Here is a 22,226-nt window from a genome sequence, read left to right as displayed (position 1 = left end):
GGTGGAGAAAACTGTTCTGTTGGGTGTGCCATTTGCATTCCTTGGAGATCACCTGTCAGACGAGCTGTTGCCACTTCAGTGTAGGCTAGCCATGTCCTTTCCTGTGATTGGTTACAGCCGTCACCTTAAAAGGAGGGGATTGCAGGGGTCCAGCTGCATTCCAGAACTGTCACAAAGGCTTGACAGCTAAAGGAAGCCCTGGGGGAATAACCGGTGTAGAAAGGTAAGAATAAGTCAGTGAGAAAGAACCATATATAAAGGAGACGAAAGTACACGACAAGTTTATACAGTCAGGTCCATAATTATTGGCATCCTTGATAAAGCAGCAAAAAAAGACCATGAAATAAGTAATACAGATACTGACCTATATTGTATACCCCCCACCCCAAAAAATTTATTTTATACTAATACAACTTCTCATAGAAAGAGACTTCAAGTTTTTTTTATTTTTTTTTAAAGATCAGGGTCAAAAGCACTACACAGCTGATTCAAACTCACCAAGCTTTGATTATTTGAATCAACGTTTCACACATTTTGGCAGACAGGAATTCCGCTTATATTTTCTAGTCTCTGAATAATATAATCAAATTGTAAAAATGTAATGATAAACTGGCAGCGCTTCCTATTCCTGATTCAAAATACAATGAAGATTCCTCTTGACTTGTTCCATTCAAACTGAAATTGTATTGATCTTTGCACCCTGCTCTCCACTCTGAAGATACTGGATAATTGCGTGAGTGTCAAATGGCCTGTAGTCTGTCCCTTTAAGTGCTCCCAAATCTTTAGCCCTGCAATCAGTAGTTCTGTCGTCCTCAGGGACGGCCCCTGTGGACAGTCCCAATGATACTGGTAGTGAGCCTGTCTGAGTGCTCCACTATCCTGTGCTAAACTTAGCACTGACAATACCTCCTCTCATCACACTAACACACTCCCATGCTTTTGGGTTACAATGGAACAGGTGAATGGTGTAGAGTTACCACCAATGGAGCTGTATTGCGATAGGAACATTGGCCAAACAAGGTGAGCATGTACAATATAAATCCTAAATTGAACACCTACTAAAATAGCTATCGTGTCAATGGATTGGTCTCTTTCCTGTAGCAAACGGTTACTGCAAATGTTTTGCACTGATTCTTCATTTAGATTTTTCAGTGTGCACAGTATCTACAATTATGTTATATTTGGCAGCCTTGTTTATTTTCTTGGGCAAGAATGATTCATGCATTTACTTATCCTCTTGGTATCTGATAAGTGTAAAATTGTGATGCTTTCCAAAATAGGCTTGAACACGTGCAAGTGTATTTTCTGATTGACAAATGTGCTTGGAGAAATACCAGACTCCACTGACTTTATTCACTCCACTCTGTCATCATTTTAGATAGTATTTCTTAGCTTCTGGAGCTCTTTTCTCTCTTTCATTCTGTTACTCTACATATCACCTTGGCGTTCTTCTGTGTCACCATGGGCAACTATAGCTCTGCCCTCACCGCGGGTAAGCCAATCAACCGTTCTTTCTCCAATCTTCTCTTACGTTCCTTTTTAACTCGTTTTAATGATTTTAGTGGCTCAAGAATTGAAGAATGCCTGACAACGTGTTTTTATGATACTGTTATTTTATTTCAATGACCCCACCTTCAATTGAGCCTTTAAATCAAATAAACAGTGTCTAATGCCGTCTTGTTTTTTTTTTCTCCTTAAGACATTGAAGATTTTGATGCTATCGTTTCGGTCACAGAGACGCTGAATCAATTGGCAGCACATGTGGAAGACGAAAGATTTCGGTCACAGATTCTGTCATCGGTGAGTATATTTCTGAACACCGACATCTGATATGGTTATTATTGTAGAGTAATGCAGCATGTGATATGGTTGTTGAGTCTCTGAGGAACTTGTCAACTACTCACAGATCTGTTTGTGTCCCATTTGTCCTTGAGTTAAATTTAACATTTAAGCTGGCAGACAACCCGAACACCCATGCACAAGCAAGCATGCATGCACACATGTAAATTTGACATGTGCTACTAAGTATTCATAAAGGGACTGAAGTGTTCAATATTCTGTAGGGACACAATTACAATAACCACCTGTACGCATAACAGGATATCTGTCATTTTAAAAATGATGAAGTCCTTCTCGTCTCCTTTCAATAGTCATGTTTCTTTCTCTGTTTGCTGTTGTCCTCTCAGGCTGCTCAGTCTAACCCTGACTTACAGGAAGATGTGCAGGTAGCCCCTACACAGGAGGGAGAGACACAAGAGAAAGAGGAGCTGGACCTCTCCTCTGTCATATCACTCATCAGCACCCAGACAGCACCTACAAACACCCCTGTTTTGCCTGTAAGTCCATTTTCACCTTACTGTGCTTGCTGCCCGATGTGGTATATAGTATTGCTTATTCGGCCTCTGTTGCGTTGGTTTAAAGACTATCAATTGTTTGTGCTGTTGTGATGCGTTGGTGGACAGGTGATTGAAAAGAAGCTTCACCGCCCTCCAAGGCCCACAAAGCTCTCCTCCTCTTCATCATCCACTGTTGCCAGTGTTCCCCACCCCTTCTCCACCCTCCTCCCTGGGGCTCTCTCTGCTATCCTGCGTGTGACCCTGCCCCCTCACCTCACCTCTAACCCCAAGCCCAGGAGGGAGCCAAGTGCCCAGGGCGCACTGACCCTAGAACAGGTGCAGACAGAGCTCCGCGACTTGAGGGAAGAGGTAGAAATGATGAAGAGCCAGCACAAGTAAGTCTTTATCTTTGCGTGTAACTACAGTATGTCTTGTATTGTGTTTTCCAAGTGTGCCTCTGATTTAGGATTTATCTTCTCTGTTAGCAAAGAGATTCAACTGCTGATGAATGAGCTGGATGAGGAGAAAAGGATTCGTTTGTCAGTACAGGTACTGTGTGTCTGTCAGCAGACATCTACATTTGATCCAAGTACTGAATATATCACTATCGGAGATGTACCTAACAGAGATGAGATGTTTACCTAAACTATTAGGGGGGGAAAGGGTTCTTCGTCTGTGCCCATAACTCTTTTTGGGTTCCGTGTAGAAATCTGTGGAAAGAGTTCTATATTGAACCCAAAAGGGTTCTACCTGGAACCAAAAGTAGTTTTTTAAAGGGTTCTCCTATAGGGACAGCCGAAGAACTGTTTTAGGTTCTAGATGGCACCTAATACAATGTGTAGCCTTCTAGATACATTTGATGACCGCAACTTTTCCTGACTTAAGACGAGCTCTGTTTATTACAGTCCAGATTGATGTAAATGGTTGTAATGATTTCTTATCATTGTGCAGTGCTTGCTTGCTGTGGTCCAATTGATGTTACCTCTGGGTCTCATGTCTGTGTGTTTTCTTGTGTGTCAGATGGAGGTGGCACAGATGAAGAAGCGCAATTCCAAATGAGCCGTCAGGCTCAAACAGCATGACATCCCCAACAAAGTTTGAACAAGCGGTGATCTGACTCAGCCTCTGCTGTGTTGGTTTAAAGACTATCAATTGTTTGACCAGTTTGTTGTGATGCGTTCGTGGACAGATGATTGAAAAGAAGCCTCACTGTCCTCAATGCCCACAATGAATTATCAATAATTTATGAAACAGAAAAACTATAGTGAATAATCTTTGTTTATTTAAGAAGTTGATAATGCATGAGCATCTTGTACAGAGACATTTTATATTTGCTTATTTTACTTTTTTAAATTAAAGAACATGATTGTTTTAATTTTAAGGCAACAGTGGTTTAAATTACATTTTAATTTCTATTGACGTGGCTCTCTTTCCATTTTTTTTGTTGAATTTATTGACATTCCTAAAATATTGTGTTTTATAGTATGGTTCCTCTACAGATATCATTCCACACAGTGATACAGACACAATCATAGTACTTTTCAATATTCTTGTAATAAATACAAATCATCACCCTCGCACTTATTTAAAATGCTCTGGACTCTTACTAGACTTAAGCCACTGAATACAAGGAGTTGACAGTGAGTAGCTATCCGGGTCAACCGCCTCACTATTTACCCGAAGAGCCATTATATGGCCGCTGCTGATTCTGTACATCATAAATCTGCTATTGTCTCAGAAGTTGGACTCCTCACAGGGGATGGGTCTGAAGGTCAACTCTTTGTTCTCCTCCAGGATGACGTCATAGCGGCAGAGAGGCCTGTGTGTGTGAGAGAGTGACAGTAAAAGTGTAAGAGAAGTTTGATAAGAGGTAAGACTTTCATGCAAAATTACACAAGGAAACAGTGACTTGACACAAAGGGCAAAGTATAAGTGAAGATGGCATATGTACAGTGCCTTCAAAGTAAACACCCCATGACTGTTCCCACGTGTGTTACAGCCTGAATTTAGATTTGTTGTAACTGCCCTACACACAGTACCCCATAATGTCAAAGAATTGTTTTTTTTAATCTTTTATAAAAAAGTTATAGCTGAAATGTCTTGAGTCATGTATTCAAGCCTAACGTTTAGGAAAAAGTTTGGACTGTGTGCAATAATGGTGTTTAACATGATTTTTGAATGACTACTTCATCTCTATACCCCACACATACAATTATCTGTAAGGTCCCTCAGTCGAGCAGTGAATATAAAAACAGATTCAACCACAAAAGACTAGGGAGGTTTTCCAATGCCTCAAAGAATGGGAACCTATTGCTAGATGGGTCAAAATAAAGCAGATATTGAATATCCATTTGAGAATGGTGAAGTTATTAATTACACCCAGTCACTACAAAGATACAGGCAGCCAGAGAGGAAAGATCGCTCCAGGCCAATGGTGATTTTAAAGTTTAATGGCTGTGATAGCAGCCATTAAGCAGGAGGAAAGTGAGGATGGATCAACAACATTGTAGTTACTCCACAATACTAACCGAATTGACAGAGTGAAAAGAAGGAAGCCTGTACCTAATACAAATATTCCAAAACATGCATCCTGTTTGCAACAAGGCACTTAATTAACTTTTTTGTCCTTAATACAAAGTGTTATGTTTGGGGAAAATCCAATACAACATATTACTGAGTACCACTCTCCATATTTTCAAGTATAGTGCTGGCTGCATTATATATATATTTATCCCTTATTTAACTAGGCAAGTCAGTTAAGAACAAATTCTTATTTACAATGACGACCTACCCTGGCCAAAACCGGATGACACTGGGCTAATTGTGCGCCGCCCAATGGGACTCCCAATCATGGCCGGGTGTGATACAGCCTGGATTCAAACCAGGGACTGTAGTGACGCCTCTTGCACTGAGATGCACTCGGAAGCCCAATGGGCATGCTTGTAATCATTAAGAATGTGGGAGTTTTTCAGGATAAAAAAGCAACAGAATGGATGCTTCTACAAAGTATTGACTCAGAGGTGTTAAATCGTTATGTACATAAATGAGATTCCTTAATTTTCATTAAATTTGCAAACATTTCTAAAAACATGTTTTCACTGAGAGAGAAAAATACCTATTTAATCCAGTTTGAATTCAGGCTGTAACACAAAATGTGGAATAAATCAAGGGGTATAAATATTTTTTATAAATAGAGAAGCTCTAGATGAAAGAGGGTGCAAACGAACACTGACCTGTCTTTACGCTCCAGGTGTGTGAGACGGATGCGGAGCACTCGTAGTTTGAGTTTAGGCTGTAATGCATTCCCTGTAGAGAATTTGATTGAGATCTTGTAGACCTTCTGTATGTCCTTATCAAACTGGGCCAATAATCTGGTCTCTGAGTACTTCTCAAACTTGGATGCTTTACTGAAGATGGAGAGAGAGTGAAGTGTTAATTACTTCCCCCAGAGAGTGTAAATGTGTAGTTTTGAGAATGATACGGTGAGAAAATTGTAACTTACTGGTTTATTGTTGCCTCTGTCACCTCATTACCATTGTGTAGTTTGATGGTGATGTAGCCCCAGCGAGTATCATGGTTCCATGTTACAACGTCCACCCTATAGTTCGTCCCTTAGAGAGAGAGAGAGAGGCGTAATTTCCTCCGACCAATGGCCTATTTAGAGATCTCATTATGTTTCCATTCTAGTTAATCTTGTATATTTCGCCTGATCATTGACAATAAGTGGTTAGAAGATAAAAAGGACGGGCCAAAGCAATATTCCCAGCAAGTCTCTCCTTATAGAGGTCAAATGTGTATGTAAGCCAATGATTGTCCACTTACTGCAGAATGGAGTCTGTTTATTGGTGGTGAAGAAAGCCATGGTTTGATTCAGAGGCACAAGAGTGTCCTTCCACTCAATGCTATCATACCCTGGAACAACAGATAAAACAGCCATGTTATGTCAATGTGAAGGGACACTGTCTTCCAAAGATGGATTGGCCTTCACCTGAAAGAACTGTGTGTGATTCAGGAATGTACATTAGCTCAATTAAGACACAGATTTTGGGGAGTTGGCAAACTTTTTGTTTGTGTGATTAAAAAAGCTTGAATCTAATGGAGAAACTCATGAATCTAATGGGAGTTAGAGAGTAACAACCAAAGACTGGGCATCCGGCAGGTTTGAATTGATCACAGTCCATGCAGCGTCCGTCCAGGAATTCGGTGTAGGAAGAGCATGGGAAGGCCCTGATGTTACAGGTGGTCCGGTTAATGGAGCCCAGATAGAGGAACACTGATCTCTGGTGGTCACACTTAAAATAGCTGGACCCTTGGAGAGTGGGAAGGGGAGAGGACATAGTTTATTCATGTGACGGTAAACATATTAATTATGTGATACACATGTCCTATGTCTTATTTGAAGGACGACATCTTGTGCAACTGGGATTTTTGAATGATCTCTCTGGCTAACCAGTTTGATTGTTATGTCTGTCTTACCAAGAGACTTACCTGAGAAGATGGTCTTTGGACAGCCAGGCTGGTCGGCTCCACCATTAGGATAGAAATCAATGTGGCCCAAAGGCTTCCTGAACCCAAATGCTGGTAATAGAAAATGAACACATGAAGATACACAACAGAAAACACAATAATACACAATTCCCTTGGTATTCAGTGAAATCCAAACATGCAAGCAGAGACCCATACATACCGTCCATGTCTGTGTGCACCACGTCCACAAACTGTGCATCTGTGGGGTCCAGACGGTCCTCTGGGGGTTTCCCAGTGAACATAGGCCCCGCTGGATCTAGAGCTGATCAGGTCAACATCAGATCAGTACATTTGTAGGATAAATGTGTTAGCTTGCAGTATTTATAATAAAAGCAGGGAAGAATGAGCAGAAAATCCATTCCACTGATTCTAACCTGTGATCCTCCCAATTTTTCCATTGAATTTGGCTCCAACAAAGCCTGAGATGTGAGCTCCAAGACTGATTCCAATCATATGGATGGAACTAAGAGAGGCACCCTTCTCCTGAAACAGACAAAAATAGACAAAATAAATATTAAGCTTTTATTACATAGTAATACATGTGGCCCTAAGTATGGCCCTAAATAAGTATGTGAGATACACTATTCAGACTAAGCACCCACTCTTACCTGCATATTTTTGATGAAGGCAGTGAGGTTGTCTGCTGTATCGTGTGTGTAGGTCACAACTTTCATGTAGTTGACATTGGTAGCTCCGCGGTTCCAGTCTACCAACAGGACGTTCATGTCTCCGCGGGCCAGCAGCTGCTGTGTGATGTTATGGATCCAGACGGGTGGAGAGCCCGTAGGACGGTAGCCATGAACGATAAAGGTGGTGGGTTTGGTGACGTTGAACAGGGGCTGGGCTGACAGGTTGTGGTGGGACAGCTCGTGACCACAGATAATATTAGCTCTGGTGTACAGCAACAGCTTCACATACAGGCTGGTCCCGATGATAGAGTGATGGAGGTCCAGATCAGTGAACACATCACATTCATGGGCTGAAGACGGAGTAAGTCAAAGGGAAAGAGAGAGAGAAAAAGATTCAGAAAGGAAAATCACAGTCATTGTTGAATGGGAAGTTCCAGAAGTAGTATTTCCTGTCAGTGACTGCTTTCACTGTGTGTATGATCACCACCAAAAACCACTCTGGCTAAACAACCTATTTTTGTGATGTCTTAAAGTTTCCCGAAAGATCTTCCAACAGCTGGGGGAGTATTATTTGATGTCCCCACCCTATGTTTGACGCAGTTAAAGTGTGTGTGTAAGGTCACCATACCGCTGTATATTGCAATAGATCCCAGCAGCAGTGCCAGGCACCACCAAAAGGACATCCTTCAGACCTGCAACGAGCCAGTTATAAGACTATTGTTACAATGTTTAGTGGTTACAAAATGTTACAAAAACAGGGTGAATCTTTCTCCAACTATTTTAAAGCAACACTACTTGATTGTACATTGACATGAGGGTTATGCTCTGAGACCAGTTGACTGAGCTGAATATCTCTGTCCCTCTCTGTGTCCCCATTGGGTGACTATGGTGTGTTTGTGTACTACTGGACACGATATGGTGCATTCCTTTCACTGCGTTAATGCAGTACTAGGTGCATAAGGGTCTGAACTCAAAGAGTAAACGCTTAGAAAATATGGTTACAAAATGTTTTTTCAGCTGTCCCCATAAGTGAATCCTTGTTGGTTCCAAATCAAATCAAATGTTATACTCCAGGGAGAAGGGTTATTCAAAGGGTTCTCCTATGGAGACAGCGGAATAACCTTTTTAGGTTCTAGATAGCTTTTTTTCTAATAGTGTATGCAAAGGAGATGCATTCAAGATGGGGGAGTTCTCTAATGCAAGTGAGGTGTTTTTCAGTTGAACTGGAGAAATGAGGAGTATCCTCTATTTGGAAAGTCACCCTGTCATCAGAAAAGGTCATGGATATTAGCAAATCAGTATTCTGGTCATGTAAATTGACTACAGATTAGCACTAGGTAATTTACTAGGTTGTCTTCTGTAGTGTGTGATCACCATCAGTGTGTGGCTTTCCTCGTTGTTACAATAAAGTGACTGAAGAGAAGGAAGGCATTTTTTCAGACTCATCCAGCATTCAACCCTTTTTATAAATAGTGATAGGTGTTAGTGATGGGAAATGATAAGGAAAATCTATATATCAGTTGAATTTTCTTGATCATATCGGTTTGAATGAATAACATTACAACTGTATAGACTTCACATCCACAGCTTGTGAAATTCAGACAACTGTTTGCTAATTGCCCTCTGGGCCAGGTATCAAATGTTTTGGAGGCCTAACCTTCCTAATCAGTTTGAATACAATGGGAAGCCTGTTGATAGCCCATCAGCAGGCAGTTAAAAATACTAAATTAAGAGCCTTTGAGAGGATTTGTGCCTGCTGGAACAGTCATGTATGCTCTTTTACATAAAAGTGTAGGTTAACTGTAATGGAGGACTGAAAATGTACTTACTATGACTGAGATTTGTGGTTGTTACCACCTAGCTATTTTAAGACATTTACATCATTTACATTTAAGTCATTTAGCAGACGCTCTTATCCAGAGCGACTTACAAATTGGAAAGTTCATACATATTCATCCTGGTCCCCCCGTGGGAATTGAACCCTGGTCCCCCCATGGGAATTGAACCCACAACCCTGGCGTTGCAAGCGCCATGCTCTACCAACTGAGCCACACGGGACGAATGCACTAACTAAGTTGCTCTGGATAAGAGTTTCTGCTAAATTACTCAAATGTAAATGTAAATTGACTTGGTGGACTGTATATTCGTAGGTTTGGGATTGCTTAATGTGTTCGCTCCCAGGTGCTGATCAGGGCACAGATGAAAGACAGGTGGATTACCGTTGAGTTGGGTTTAATTAAGACAAGGATTCACACAGCATAGGGCAGAGCACAGCACAGCGCAGTGTAGGATGTAACATGGGTCTAGTAGGCACTTAAGGGTTAATGGCTTGATTGACAGCTTTGAGTGTCAATCAACTTCTGTGTGGCTGTGGTTTGGGTGTTTGTTTATGGAGTTGGTCAGAACGCAATGATGGCAAAACACAAAGCAGTAGCCTATCATGGCTGAAAAATCTGAAACAATCGTGCATTTTGTGATAAAAACCCTACATTTGGCACAGAGGTAGATGTATGCTCCCTGTAAAGATTTAGATATGGAGCCACCCGAGATTTGGCCCCGGGGGGCATGGCAGACATTTTTCAAAAAGACTGCAGGCAATAACATTATTTTACAATTCAGGAGGACTGTTTTGAGAAGGCACCAAATTTGTCACAGAGCTAGACCTCTCTTAATTCCCGTAGAGCACCCAATCTCTTCCTTTTTTGTTTACAAAGCTATTTTGCACAAGCTTCCAACATATCTCACTTCCCTGTTAAAGTATAAAAATACGGGGCACCAAACCCTCTCACAGGGGCGGCAGGTAGCCTAGTGGTTAGAGTGTTGGGCCAGTAACCGAAAGGTCAAATCCCTGAGCTGACAAGGTAAAAATCTGTCATTCTGCCCCTGAACAAGACAGTGTTCCCCGGCAGGCCACTGCAGGCCATCATTGTAAATAATAATTTGTTCTTAAATGACTTGCCTAGGTAAATAAATGTTAAATAAAAAAAACTCTTGAGGTCTCTACCAACCTAGGTACCCTTTAGTTTTAACGCCCCCATGTTTGGAATAGTTTAGAAATCTCATTAAATCTTGAATCCCTAGTGCCAATAGAGCAGTTTAGAATGCTGATGAGGGATGAATTTACTGAGACCTGCAAGTGTGTTTTGGTTGATTGTGGTGGTTTATTAGTGTTGTTGAGATGTGGTGTGTCTGTATCTGTGGTATCTTATAGTTACTTTTTTGCTGCTTTATTGATTCATCATGTTGTGAGTTGTTTGTTCTCAGGGCACCATTGTGAATGAGACCCTGGTTTCAATTGGGCTCCACTTAATAAATCAAATATATTTAGATATGGACCAACCACAGATTTGGCCCGGGGGGCCGTGGCAGCCATCTTACAAAATGGCCACAGTTCAGTTCAGAAGGCCTATTTTCAGATAAACACACCAAATTTAGCACAGAAAGATACACTGAGTGTACAAAACATCAAGAATGCCCCCCCCCCCCCTTTTCCCCTCAGAATATCCTCAACTTGCCAGGGCATGGACTCTACAAGGCATCAAAAGTGTTCCACAGGGATGCTGGCTCATGTTGACTCAAATGCTTCCTACATTTGTGTCAAGTTGGCTGGATGTCCTTTGGATGGTGGACAATTTTTGATACACACAGGAAACTGTTGAGCGTGAAAACCCAGCAGCGTTGCAGTTCTTGACACAAACCGGTACGCCAGGCTAGGGGTGTGGCGGTCCCGAAATTTTGTCAGCCGGTGATTGTCAAGCAAATAACTGTCAGTCTCACGGTAATTGACCATTAATTAACATAAACACATTTAGCATCCCCTGGCTTCCACACAGGGCCTACAAGCCACTGATGGCGACCTTTGCAACATTTGCATGTTAAAAAGTCTAAGAAATCCATGTAATATAGCCTACACCTTCACAATAAATCCATTATTTATTTTAGACAGGTCTAAAGAAGCATGATATTAAGAAAATGTAGTCTATTTCAGAAGAACAGAATAGCATACTCGCTTGTCCTTATGTTAGGTCCTGATGTGGCTATGCCAAATGGCTGTGGGGTACACTTAATAGTTTAGCAGACAATATTTCCTTATAATTCCGTGGCATTATTTTATATTATTTTATAGTATGAAGAATACAATTGAACGAAGCTGAATAAAATATATCTCTATGTGCACATGTGGCTATTCTGTGTTGAGCAGTTAACAAATAAATAGATACTCCTAAATACTTAATTTAGAGTTATTAATGTAACTTTAGTTGTTCTACAAAGGTTGGGCTATATGTTTTGATTTTTCATACATTGTAAGGCTGCATGATGAGACTCTAAAGTCGCTTGAAAGGCATGAACTCTGCTTTGTTTTTTTGTGCAGGATGTAAATACTCCGATAGTCTCTCATTCACAATTTGACAAGCACTTGATAATGCCTTGAGTTTCACGGCGGCATCCCCTTTGTGGCCATAATGCACCCTAAAAAGTCCATGCCTTTCTCCTCCCTCAGTGCTGCACAATTCGAAGCGCCTCTCACGCACATGGTTCTGTCACATGATCGGGTCTTTCTCACAGGCTACAAGTGAAGACAGACACATCGGGGACGCAACTGCACACGTCCTTATCCAATTCCGAGGTGCATATTGAAGATTTCCTCAGCCAACAAGATGAGTAGGCCTAACGAACAGCAAAAGCACTAGTCTATGTCAATCTACTATCCCCCATAGTACAAAAGTTGACCTATTCTATTCTGTGCAATAAATAAATATTCCAAACATAGTCTGAGACAGTTGTGGGGTGCAATAAATCCCAAATTAATACAACCACTAGCATAAAAAAAATTGTTTTACGCAAGGTGGCCGACGCAACAGATCCGAACATTTAACTTCAAATGTTGATAAACCATTAGGCTATTTCTTGACATTATAAGCGCAACAATGCGAACATGGCAGTAGGCTATAAGCGCCAATGTTCCATTATCCTGTCACACCCTGGCCTTTGTTATATTGATTTTCTTTATTAGTTTAGTTAGGTCAGGGTGTGACATGGGATGTTTGTGTGTTTTGTCTAGTTTAGGGTGTTTGTATTGTATAGGGGGTTTTGTTGAGTGTATGGGGTTGGGTTTAGTATAGTTGTCTAGGCAAGTCTATGGTTGCCTGAATGGTTCTCAATCAGAGACAGCTGTCATTCATTGTCTCTGATTGGAAGCCATGTTTAAGGCAGCCATAGACAGTAGGCTTTCGTGGGTAATTGTCTATGTCTAAACGTTAGTAGCTTGTGTGTGCACTTTCGTTTTGTAGCTTCACGGTCGTTTGTTGTTTTGTATAGTTTGTAAAAGTGTTTTGTTTCGTGTTCATCTTCGTTATAAATAAAAGGGAAGATGTATTCATATCACGCTGCGACTTGGTCCACTCATTATCCTCAAGACGATCGTGACATATCCCAAAACACCATCATCAAAAGTGACTGCAAATGCGATTATGCATGTAATGCTTTTATTATAAAGGTTAATTTTTAGGGTGAAAAATATATTTCCCAATCCTGAAACTCACGTGCTGCTTATGTATGCCAGTTAGGCTCTAAATCCCTTGTAAGCGGATTAATGTGTTTCATTTTAAGAAGTTATTTGGCCACTTTGGGCTAGGCTACATGAGGTGTGCGACTATGATTAGAAAAAGTTGCTTTTCCTGTGGTTAATTTTCATGCCAGCCAGGTAGGCTATACTCCTGTTGTAAAGATAAACAATGTGCTTAATATTAGGAAAGTTGAGAAATAAATATAGTAAGCCTAGTCTATAGAAAGCTGATGGGATCCTCCTATTTTTAGTAGAGGCCATCACTTTGTTTTCTCACACAATTGCATAGCCTATAGAAATGCTGCACAACATGAGCTCATCGATTACATTTGCATTGATGTCAGAGTGATTAAAGGGACAATAGAGTGCTGAGTACCAGGCAGTTAGCAAGTTTGGTATGCTACTAATGACCATCAGCAGCATCAGAGCTTGGAAAAGCGCAATTACAGTGACTAAATGGTCACGTGGAATTTGACTGCCTTCAGGACTCATGTTCACCAGTGTGGCGGTAATACGGTCACCGCAACAGCCCTACGCTGGCACCTAGTACTATACCACAATCAAAGGCACTTAAATATATTGTCTTGCCCATTCACCCTCTGTTATGGCACACATACACAATCCATGTCTCAATTGTCACAAGGCTTAAAAATCCTTCTTTATTCTGTTTCCTCCCCTTCATCTTGTCACGACTTCTACCGAAGTCGATGCCTCTCCTTGTTCGGGCGGTCGACGTCAACGGTCTTCTAGCCATCGCTGATCCATTTTTAATTTTCCATTTGTGTTGTCTTGTTTTCCCACACACCTGGTTTCATTTCCCTCATTATGTGTTGTGTATTTAGCCCTCTGTTTCCCCCATGTCAGTACGTTTCCGGCTGGTTTATTCCCGGGTGCTGTTTTACCCGTGTTTAGTGGCAACCGTTATTTTGTTTGCACATTGGGTTTGTTACTTTGTGCATATGCCTTTATTAATGTGCGTTGTTCACTTATCTCTGCTCTCCTGCGCCTGACTTCATGCACCAGCTACACCCACCGCCTGACAGAACACGCACTCAATCGTAATGGAGTCAGCAGGAGCAGGTACCCTTGTTATTGGGGTCAAGGAGCGCATCCAGGAGCAAGCGGCGATGCTCCATCGTCTCGGCACCACCATGGATCGCGTTCTAAAGACTATGGATCGCTGGGAGAGAAAGGGAGGTCCTCCAGCGCCTCCGCCAGAGCAAACAAAGCCTCCACTACTCACCCCTCTTTCACCCGGTCCCAGTGGGATTCGTCTGGCCCTCCCTAGGGAGTATGATGGGACGGTTGCCCAATGTCAGGGCTTCCTATTACAACTGGAGCTCTACCTAGCAACCGTCCACCCTGTGCCTTCGGACCGAGAGAGCGTGTCCACCCTCGTCTCATGCCTCTCAGGGAGAGCCCTGGAGTGGGCCAGCGCCGTGTGGGAGGAAGGAGATGCGGCACTGGGCCACTTCGAAGATTTCACCCACCGCTTCCGGGCAGTCTTCGACCACCCGCCTGAGGGTGAACGTCTTATACATCTAAGGCAGGGGACGAGGAGCGCCCAGGAGTTCGCTCTGGACTTCCGGACCCTGGCCGCTGGCGTGGGATGGAACGACAGGGTCCTGATCGACCACTATCGTTGCAGTTTGCGTGAGGACGTCCGTCGGGAGTTGGCCTGCAGGGACACCACCCTCACTTTCGATCAGCTGGTGGACCTGTCCATTCGGTTGGATAACCTGCTGGCTACCCGCGAACGTCCAGATCAGGGTCTGTCGGTTCCATCCCCCAGTACCACCGCTCCGACGCCCATGGAGCTGGGAGGGGCTGCGCTTCGGGAGACCGGAGGAGGTTCCGTTTCAGGCACCATCTGTGGCCGCAGAGGGCACACTGCCAGTCGGTGCTTGGGAGGTTCCTCTGGGAGTTGAGGCAGCAGCCAGGGCACTCTTGCATCACCCCAGGTGAGCCGGCACCATGCTCACCCAGAGCTCTCTGTTAACCACATGTTTTTGAATGTTACTTTTCCTGAGTTTTCCCCGCATTCCCAGCATGAGGCGCTCGTCGATTCAGGCGCAGCTGGGAATTTCATTGACAGATCATTTGCCCATAGATTAGGGATCCCCATTGTTCCAGTGGATATGCCCTTCCCAGTTCACACCCTAGACAGTCGACCATTAGGGTCCGGGTTGATTAGGGAGGTCACCGCGCCCCTGGGCATGGTGACGCAGGAGGGTCATAAGGAGAGAATCAGTACTATGGTGGAAAGTCCAGACGAGGTCTCCACCATGCGCATTCCCCCAGAATATGCCGATTTGTCTCTAAGGCGACTCAATTACCACCCCATTGACAGGGGGATTGTGCGATAAATCTCCTGGTAGACGCAGCACTTCCTAGGAGTCATGTATATCCCGTCACAGGCGGAGAGGGTGGTTATGGAAACATATGTCTCCGAATCCCTGCATCAGGGGTACATTCGGTCCTCCACTTCACCCGCCTCCTCAAGTTTATTTTTTGTAAAGAAGATGGAGGGAGGTCTGTGCCCGTGTCTTGACTATCGAGGTCTAAATCAAATTTTGGTGAGGTACAGTTACCCGCTACCTCTCATCGCCACGGAGATTGAGTCAATGCGTATCCAGGAGGGAGACGAGTGGAAGATGGCATTCAGTACCACCTCAGGGCATTATGAGTACCTCGTCATGCCGTACGGGTTGATGAATGCTCTATCAGTTTTCCAAGCCTTTGTAGATGAGATTTTCAGGGATCTGCACGGGCAGGGTGTTGTGGTGTATATTGATGACATTCTGATGTACTCCGCTACACGCGCTGAGCATGTGTCCCTGGTGCGCAGGGTGCTTGGACGATTGTTGGAGCATGACGTGTACGTCAAGGCTGAGAAATGCCTGTTCTTTCAGCAGGTCGTCTCCTTCCTAGGGTACCGAATTTCCACATCAGGGGTGGAGATGGAGAATGACCGCATTTCAGCCGTGCGTAATTGGCCGACTCCCACCATGGTAAAGGAGGTGCATCGGTTTTTAGGGTTTGCCAACTACTACCGGAGGATTATCCGGGGTTTTGGCCAGGTGGCAGCTCCCATTACCTCACTGCTGAAGGGGGGTCCTGTACGTTTGTAGTGGTCGGCTGAGGTGGACAGGGCATTTGGTCACCTAAGGGCTCTGTTTACCTCGGCTCCCGTGCTGGCCCATCCGGATCCTTCTTTGGCGTTCATAATGGAGGTGGACGCGTCCGAGGCTGGGATAGGAGCCGTGCTCTCTCAGCACTCGGGCACGCCACCGAAGCTCCGCTCCTGTGCTTTCTTCTCGAAGAAGCTCAGCCCGGCGGAGCGGAACTATGATGTGGGGGACCGGGAGTTGCTGGCTGTGGTCAAAGCCTTGAAGGCTTGGAGACACTGGCTTGAGGGGGCTAAACACCCTTTTCTCATCTAAACTGACCACCGCAACCTGGAGTACATCCGGGCAGCAAGGAGACTGAATCCTCGTCAGGCAAGGTGGGCCATGTTATTTACCCGTTTTGTGTTTACCCTGTCCTACAGACCAGGTTCCCAAAATGTGAAGGCAGACGCACTGTCCCGGCTGTATGACACAGAGGAGCGGCTCATGGATCATACTCCCATACTCCTGGCCTCCTGCCTGTTAGTGCCGGTCGTATGGGAGCTGGACGTGGACATTGAGCAGGCGTTACGTACAGAGCCCGAACCCCTCCAGTGTCCTATCGGTCAGACCGTGCGCTATCTTAGTGGGAAGTACTGGTGACCCACTTCGGCTAAGGACGCGAGGGTTTATGTTTCCTCCTGCACGGTGTGCACCCAGTGCAAGGCTCCTAGGCACCTGCCCAGAGGTAAGTTACAACCCTTACGGCCGTGGTCGCACCTGTCGGTAGATTTCCTGACCGATCTACCTCCCTCACAGGGTAACACCACGATCCTGGTCGTTTAGTAAAGTGCGTTGTTCACTCATCTCTGCTCTCCTGCGCCTGACTTCATGCACCAGCTACACCCACCGCCTGACACATATGTAGATGTGATTGATTGAAGTGGATTTAACAAGTGACATCAATAAGGGATCATAGCTTTCACCTGGATTCAGCTGGTCAGTCTGTCATGGAAAGAGCAGGTGTCCTTAATGTTTTTTTTTTAGACATGGAGCCACCATAGCTTTGGCCCCTGGGGACCATGGCAGCCATCTTACAAAATGCCATTGACACCCAATTAGGCTAGATGTTATAATGTATGTTATAGTTTAGAGACCCTTGTGTACATATCCTAACATTTTTATAACATGCCTGCCATTGGTTGATGTACAGCATTGGTTTATGTACATGAATACAGGATGTCAGATCCGATCCAAGGCCATGAGTTACCTTTGCTTTATAGCCACTAGTAAATTAGCTGGTTAATTCCAGGGCTTTTGATGTTGTACTCATCTCTTCTGAAAGGGTGTATAGTACACCTTTACCCGATGCTGCCTCAGATCAACAGTCACCACCAAAAGTCCCTGACATACTAAACTGTGCCTTTAATTTGTTCCAATTGCAGAACTTTCAAGCTACATAAATACACCAAAGTTGGCACAGAGGTAGATTTATCTAAAAAAAAAGCCCTTAAGAAATGTAACATTGCATTACAGAGTTGTCATTTTGTAAAATGGCCACCACTGGCCCCCAGGGGCCAAATCTGGGTATCTCGATACCTACATCTTCTAAGTTTCCATAAATCTACCTCTGTTCCAAATGTGGTGCCATCATCTCAAAACAGTCCTTCTGAATTGTAAAATAATGGTACTATTTTGAAAGATAGTTGCCACGCCCCCCGGGTCCAAATCTGGGGTGGCTCCATATCTAAATATTTTCAGGGTATATAAATCTACATTTGTGCCAAATGTGGTGCTTTTATCACAAAGTGCATGATTGATTTGCTAAGCTGCTTCACTGATAAAGGTACAGTATATACAGGGATATGGCTTGATCGCTAGGAAGCCTACAAATTGTACCACTGATCTATAACTATGGATGTCGGAAGGTACTTGCGTGTGTGCTGTGCATGAAGTGACGTCACATCTAGAGTGAGAACAGCTCGAGAGAGGCAGTCTTCTAAAGCAAGGATAAACCGATATCATGATATGCCATGCTCAAACGATATCATATCCAATTATTGATATTGGTGCCCACCACTAATTGGCATACACATCAGCACAGACACCTTCCCAATTAGCAGCATGGATGCATGCACATTATCATTGCATTCTTTGGAACTCAGTTTCTTCCAAGTTGCCTCACCCTTCCTTTACAGTTTCACTTTGTGTGTGCATGGGAATGCCATATAATCTTTGTTTTTGTACAGAGAGAGAGAGAGCAAGAGAGGAAAAACAGGTTTCCCGACAATGACACCGTTAACCCTGTGACAATGATTGCTTGGTTATCAGTGTGAATCCTTGTGGGTGCGTTCAAAACTCGCATGGAAATGCGCATGGGCTGCTGAGGGGAGGACGGCTCATAGTAATGGCTAGAATTGATTCAATGGAATGGTATCAAATCAAATGTATTTGTCATATGCGGCAAACATGGAAATCACGTTCGATACCATTCCATTGACTCCCATTCTAGCCATTATTATGAGTCGTCTCCCCCAGCAGCCTCCACTGGCACTGAACTATATTATCACCAAAACAAAAAGTTAATAATTCACACAAGCAGAAGACGAATCCCTGTCACATGTTGCTCACAGACACATCTTTATTTCTATTATTAGACTGCAAGTCTTTATAAAGGAATAAAAACACTGAGAAAATGCCATTCTCCATACTGTACAGGCTGTAGCCTGCCAACAATCTTCTCTATTACACAAGAATACTTCAGAAGAAGCTTTAAAGGAAGACATATAGAGAGTGGGGGAGAGACAAGCAGAGAAGAACTGACATTGTGGAAGTCTTACCTTGTTACCTTGAGAGCACTAGTTCCCCGGACTCAGTGTGTCAAGAGGTCCAGACTCTTCATGTTTGCATAGCTGTGTGCCGGTGCTCATTCCAGGAAGTGGACAAGGTAAGACATCAGAGTAAACTCCCACTGTTCCCCGCCTCTCTCTACTCCCACAGGCCTGACCACACCCCCCTGCCCCAGGACATCTTGAATATAAATGACAAATTCCTACTCTGGCTGGGCTGATAGTCAGTTATTCTCCAAGCAGGTAGTAGAACAATCAGAACTGTTCTTGACATTTTGACTTACCTTTCTACTGCTGTTGTTGAGTTCTATTTTCCACATCCTAAAACTCTTGTCAAAAGTTGAACATTGAGCATAAGGAACACAGAATTATTCTGGAGTAATTCTGTGGTTTTTCTGTTATAATTTTTGTTTGCAATCAACTTTCACTTTTGATCAATAAAGTATAATCTAATGTTTAGCACAGGATAAACCTTTTGCGCTCTGAAAACTTTCGCTACTAATGGTCAGCATGTCACCTGGACCTTCGGATAAGCAACAGCGTCCCCTAGTGTTACAAATTGTGTACCTCAGATGTCGCAATGTACTATTATTGGCATCCTTTTTACGGCAAACGCCGATCAATGTAATTTTGATCTAGCAGCAGGTTAGTGGTCTTCAGAGCTGGTGAAATATAACTCAACAAGTTCCGAGGACCATTATGCAGATCCATAAAGAGGCAGACAAAACTGTCTTTGTGGCTAATTTAGGCAGTTCAGCTAATGAGGAAATTCTTTTCGAGCTATTTTTGCAGGTAGGCTCCTATTTTCCACAGGCTCTAAAACTTGACGAAATACATGGTAATGGTTGTGTGTGTGAAATAAAACCACTGGCGTTTACTCCAGCTGAGCTGTCTGCCTGTCTGTGTAATCATTAGTCCAAGCAGTTGCAACTAAAACGAGAGTTTCTATTCGACAAATTGAGTTATGTCATTCACCGTTTCGTTTCTTCCGTTTAAGAAACGATTGCAACAGAATTGGCATAATGAATACACCCCTGGTGACGGTGGTTGCAGCCCAACTAAGCAGGTCTTGCAGTTGGCTCTCTGTGGGTGGAAATTAATTTGTGTTTTCAATTTAAAATACATGTTGGCCAAATTCCTTTGTCATCTGTTTCATGCGGTAGTGTCATTGGTTTGATTTCTATCAAGCCAAAGCACTTTTTACACTAAATGTGAAAAACATACAGAGATGATAAGATTGAGAATCAGGATAAGGCCACATCCAGTGATGTTGGTGGCCACAGGTGAAATGCAACAAAAAGGAAGTTGCACAGCAATATAATGTCTTATCTGTAAAAAAATAAATCATTATCTGCATCTGGTGTTTCACGTTTACATCGTGCCTTGTTTCATACCACCAGGCTGGGCCACTGAAGAAGGTCACCATCGCTCGAGACCGCGAGGGTCGCCAAAGGTCATATGGGTTTGTGTATTACAAGCATGCTGAAGCTGTACCCTATGCCATTGCCTTGCTGAATGGCACTTGGCTCTTTGGCCGTCAAATCAGGCTGCAGTACGGCACCGGTAGGCCAGTGTTTTGTATCATCATTAAGAATTGCAGCTTTCAACTCACCCATTTGGACTTATGAAGTTTGCAGAGCAGCAATTTAGCATCAGGACGTTTCCAAAACCTATTAATTCATAATTTGCTCTGTACATGAAGCAGGTTGTGTTCTTAAAGTAACTGTTGTTTCAGCTACTTAGGGATATCAGTGCATTGTAGATAGGTAGGGTGGAGGTTTTTAGGCCCTCCCCCTTGCCCCCCTGTAGGTAGCTCCCACCAGGATGGGGGATCTGGACCTCAAGGCACAGAGGATGACCGTGATGACCCTTCACATGACACACCCAGGTGAATCGGGCCAGACCATGTCATTTCAGAGCATCTTCGTTTTGGCTAATGTTATGAACAGATTGTATCTAATGCTTGACCGTCTGTTTATTCTTCTTAGTATGAACGTAGGCCTCCCAGAGTCATCTGTGTTCCACTTCACAGGGCGTGCTGATGGCAGCGTCTCCTGCCAGGACAAGTTACACTGGAGCAACATGGTGAGGACTCACTGGGAATTAGAGGGAGATATTTTCAACATTCAGTACTTTGAATGCATTCAGTTGTGCAACTGACTAGATATCCCCCTTTCCTTGTAAAACAAATTAGGTGCTTGACTAGCAGTTTTTTTTGTGTGTTGTAGGTGCGTGGCTACCCTTCTGAGCAGTACCCTCTGAGTATCATCCCTCCCCAGCCTCACTACTATGTCCCCCCGTCACCCTTGTGTCCCCCTATTGCCCCCCTGCTTCCCTGGCCAATGCCAGGATATCCCCAATGGACCCTTACACGACCCCCCTGTCCCAGTCAGGGTCAGGCCCTCCTGCTCCCCCTGCCTCCCAGCTCTACCCAGCCCAACAAGCAGACAGCTCACCAAAGTGAAGGGCCTAAGAGGCAGACAGCTCAGCAAGGAGAAGTGGCGCCTGCGAAGCTACGCAAACACAGAAGAAGCAGGGAGAGCAGACTGCAGAGGCACAGGAGCAGATGCAAACAGGGAGCACATACACCCAAATAAACGACTGGCGTTGATCATCCACATACAAGTTTAAACGTGTAGCATACGCTCAAGAGTCAAGACCCTAATATACTAAGATGCCCACAAGCTGTGTGGTTGTGAGGATGGTCATTTTCTCAGCTTTACCAATGCACAAACACTGTACAACCGTTAAAGACTGGCTGCTCTTAAATATAGCCCACAGTATTCCTTTGAATATTCCTGTACAAATATATGTATTTATTTATTTACGCAGTTTTGTTTCATATGCTCTGACTGTTTTTCTGTTTGGTCGTCTGGTGTTTACACCAAATAAATTGCACATTTCCTGAAGGAAAAGGAACTTAAATGTTTGGCAATTTGATTTATGAGTTCACGTGATTTTTGCACACAGATTATTGGAACGCAAGCAGCACTTCTAACTGTGTGACAGAATTAGGCATAACTGTCATCATTCTCATTGTCCCCACCATGAAATCGGGGAGGGGACTGTGGATGTGTCTTCGTCCGTTAGTACGTTAGTTACACGCAATATCACAGACAGCACTTGCCTGATTTGGACCAAACTTGGTTGAATGATGTGTCTTGCCATAGAGATCTGGCGTTTACAAAATTACACTGATTGGCCCAAGGCGG

At 43.7% G+C, this 22,226-nt stretch overlaps 3 protein-coding genes across 4 annotated transcripts; 2 read left to right on the top strand and 1 right to left on the bottom strand.

The window, feature by feature from the left end:
• Positions 1–27: 27 nt before the first annotated feature.
• si:dkey-71d15.2 (SH3 domain-containing kinase-binding protein 1) lies at positions 28–3,755 on the top strand. Of its 2 annotated transcripts, XM_055943426.1 has the most exons (8): positions 28–223; positions 959–1,020; positions 1,476–1,492; positions 1,700–1,800; positions 2,187–2,336; positions 2,463–2,731; positions 2,822–2,885; positions 3,357–3,755. In XM_055943426.1, exons 2-8 carry the CDS (start codon positions 983–985, stop codon positions 3,393–3,395), a joined length of 678 nt encoding a protein of 225 aa, XP_055799401.1. In that variant the 5' UTR covers positions 28–223; positions 959–982; the 3' UTR covers positions 3,396–3,755. The 2 variants fall into 2 exon arrangements, with proteins under 2 accessions (XP_055799401.1, XP_055799399.1); XM_055943424.1 differs by having other exon boundaries at positions 28–1,020.
• LOC129869002 (lipase member H-like) lies at positions 3,594–19,116 on the bottom strand. Its single transcript, XM_055943423.1, has 11 exons — positions 19,006–19,116; positions 8,121–8,184; positions 7,472–7,842; positions 7,238–7,346; positions 7,024–7,125; positions 6,825–6,914; positions 6,475–6,645; positions 6,159–6,248; positions 5,839–5,947; positions 5,570–5,743; positions 3,594–4,155 (listed from the first exon to the last, which is right to left on the bottom strand). Exons 2-11 carry the CDS (start codon positions 8,173–8,175, stop codon positions 4,071–4,073), a joined length of 1,356 nt encoding a protein of 451 aa, XP_055799398.1. The 5' UTR covers positions 8,176–8,184; positions 19,006–19,116; the 3' UTR covers positions 3,594–4,070.
• A 488-nt stretch (positions 19,117–19,604) lies between these two features.
• Positions 19,605–21,939, top strand: rbm11 (RNA binding motif protein 11). Its single transcript, XM_055941313.1, has 5 exons — positions 19,605–19,806; positions 20,415–20,577; positions 20,824–20,902; positions 21,003–21,099; positions 21,243–21,939. The coding sequence occupies exons 1-5, from the start codon at positions 19,714–19,716 to the stop codon at positions 21,609–21,611; spliced, it is 801 nt and encodes a 266-aa protein (XP_055797288.1). The 5' UTR covers positions 19,605–19,713; the 3' UTR covers positions 21,612–21,939.
• The last annotated feature ends 287 nt before the right edge of the window (positions 21,940–22,226 follow it).

The sequence above is a fragment of the Salvelinus fontinalis genome, chromosome 13 (assembly GCF_029448725.1).
Source record: "Salvelinus fontinalis isolate EN_2023a chromosome 13, ASM2944872v1, whole genome shotgun sequence".
NCBI classification, from domain to species: Eukaryota; Metazoa; Chordata; class Actinopteri; order Salmoniformes; family Salmonidae; genus Salvelinus; species Salvelinus fontinalis.
This window is presented reverse-complemented; position numbering and strand designations above follow the sequence as displayed.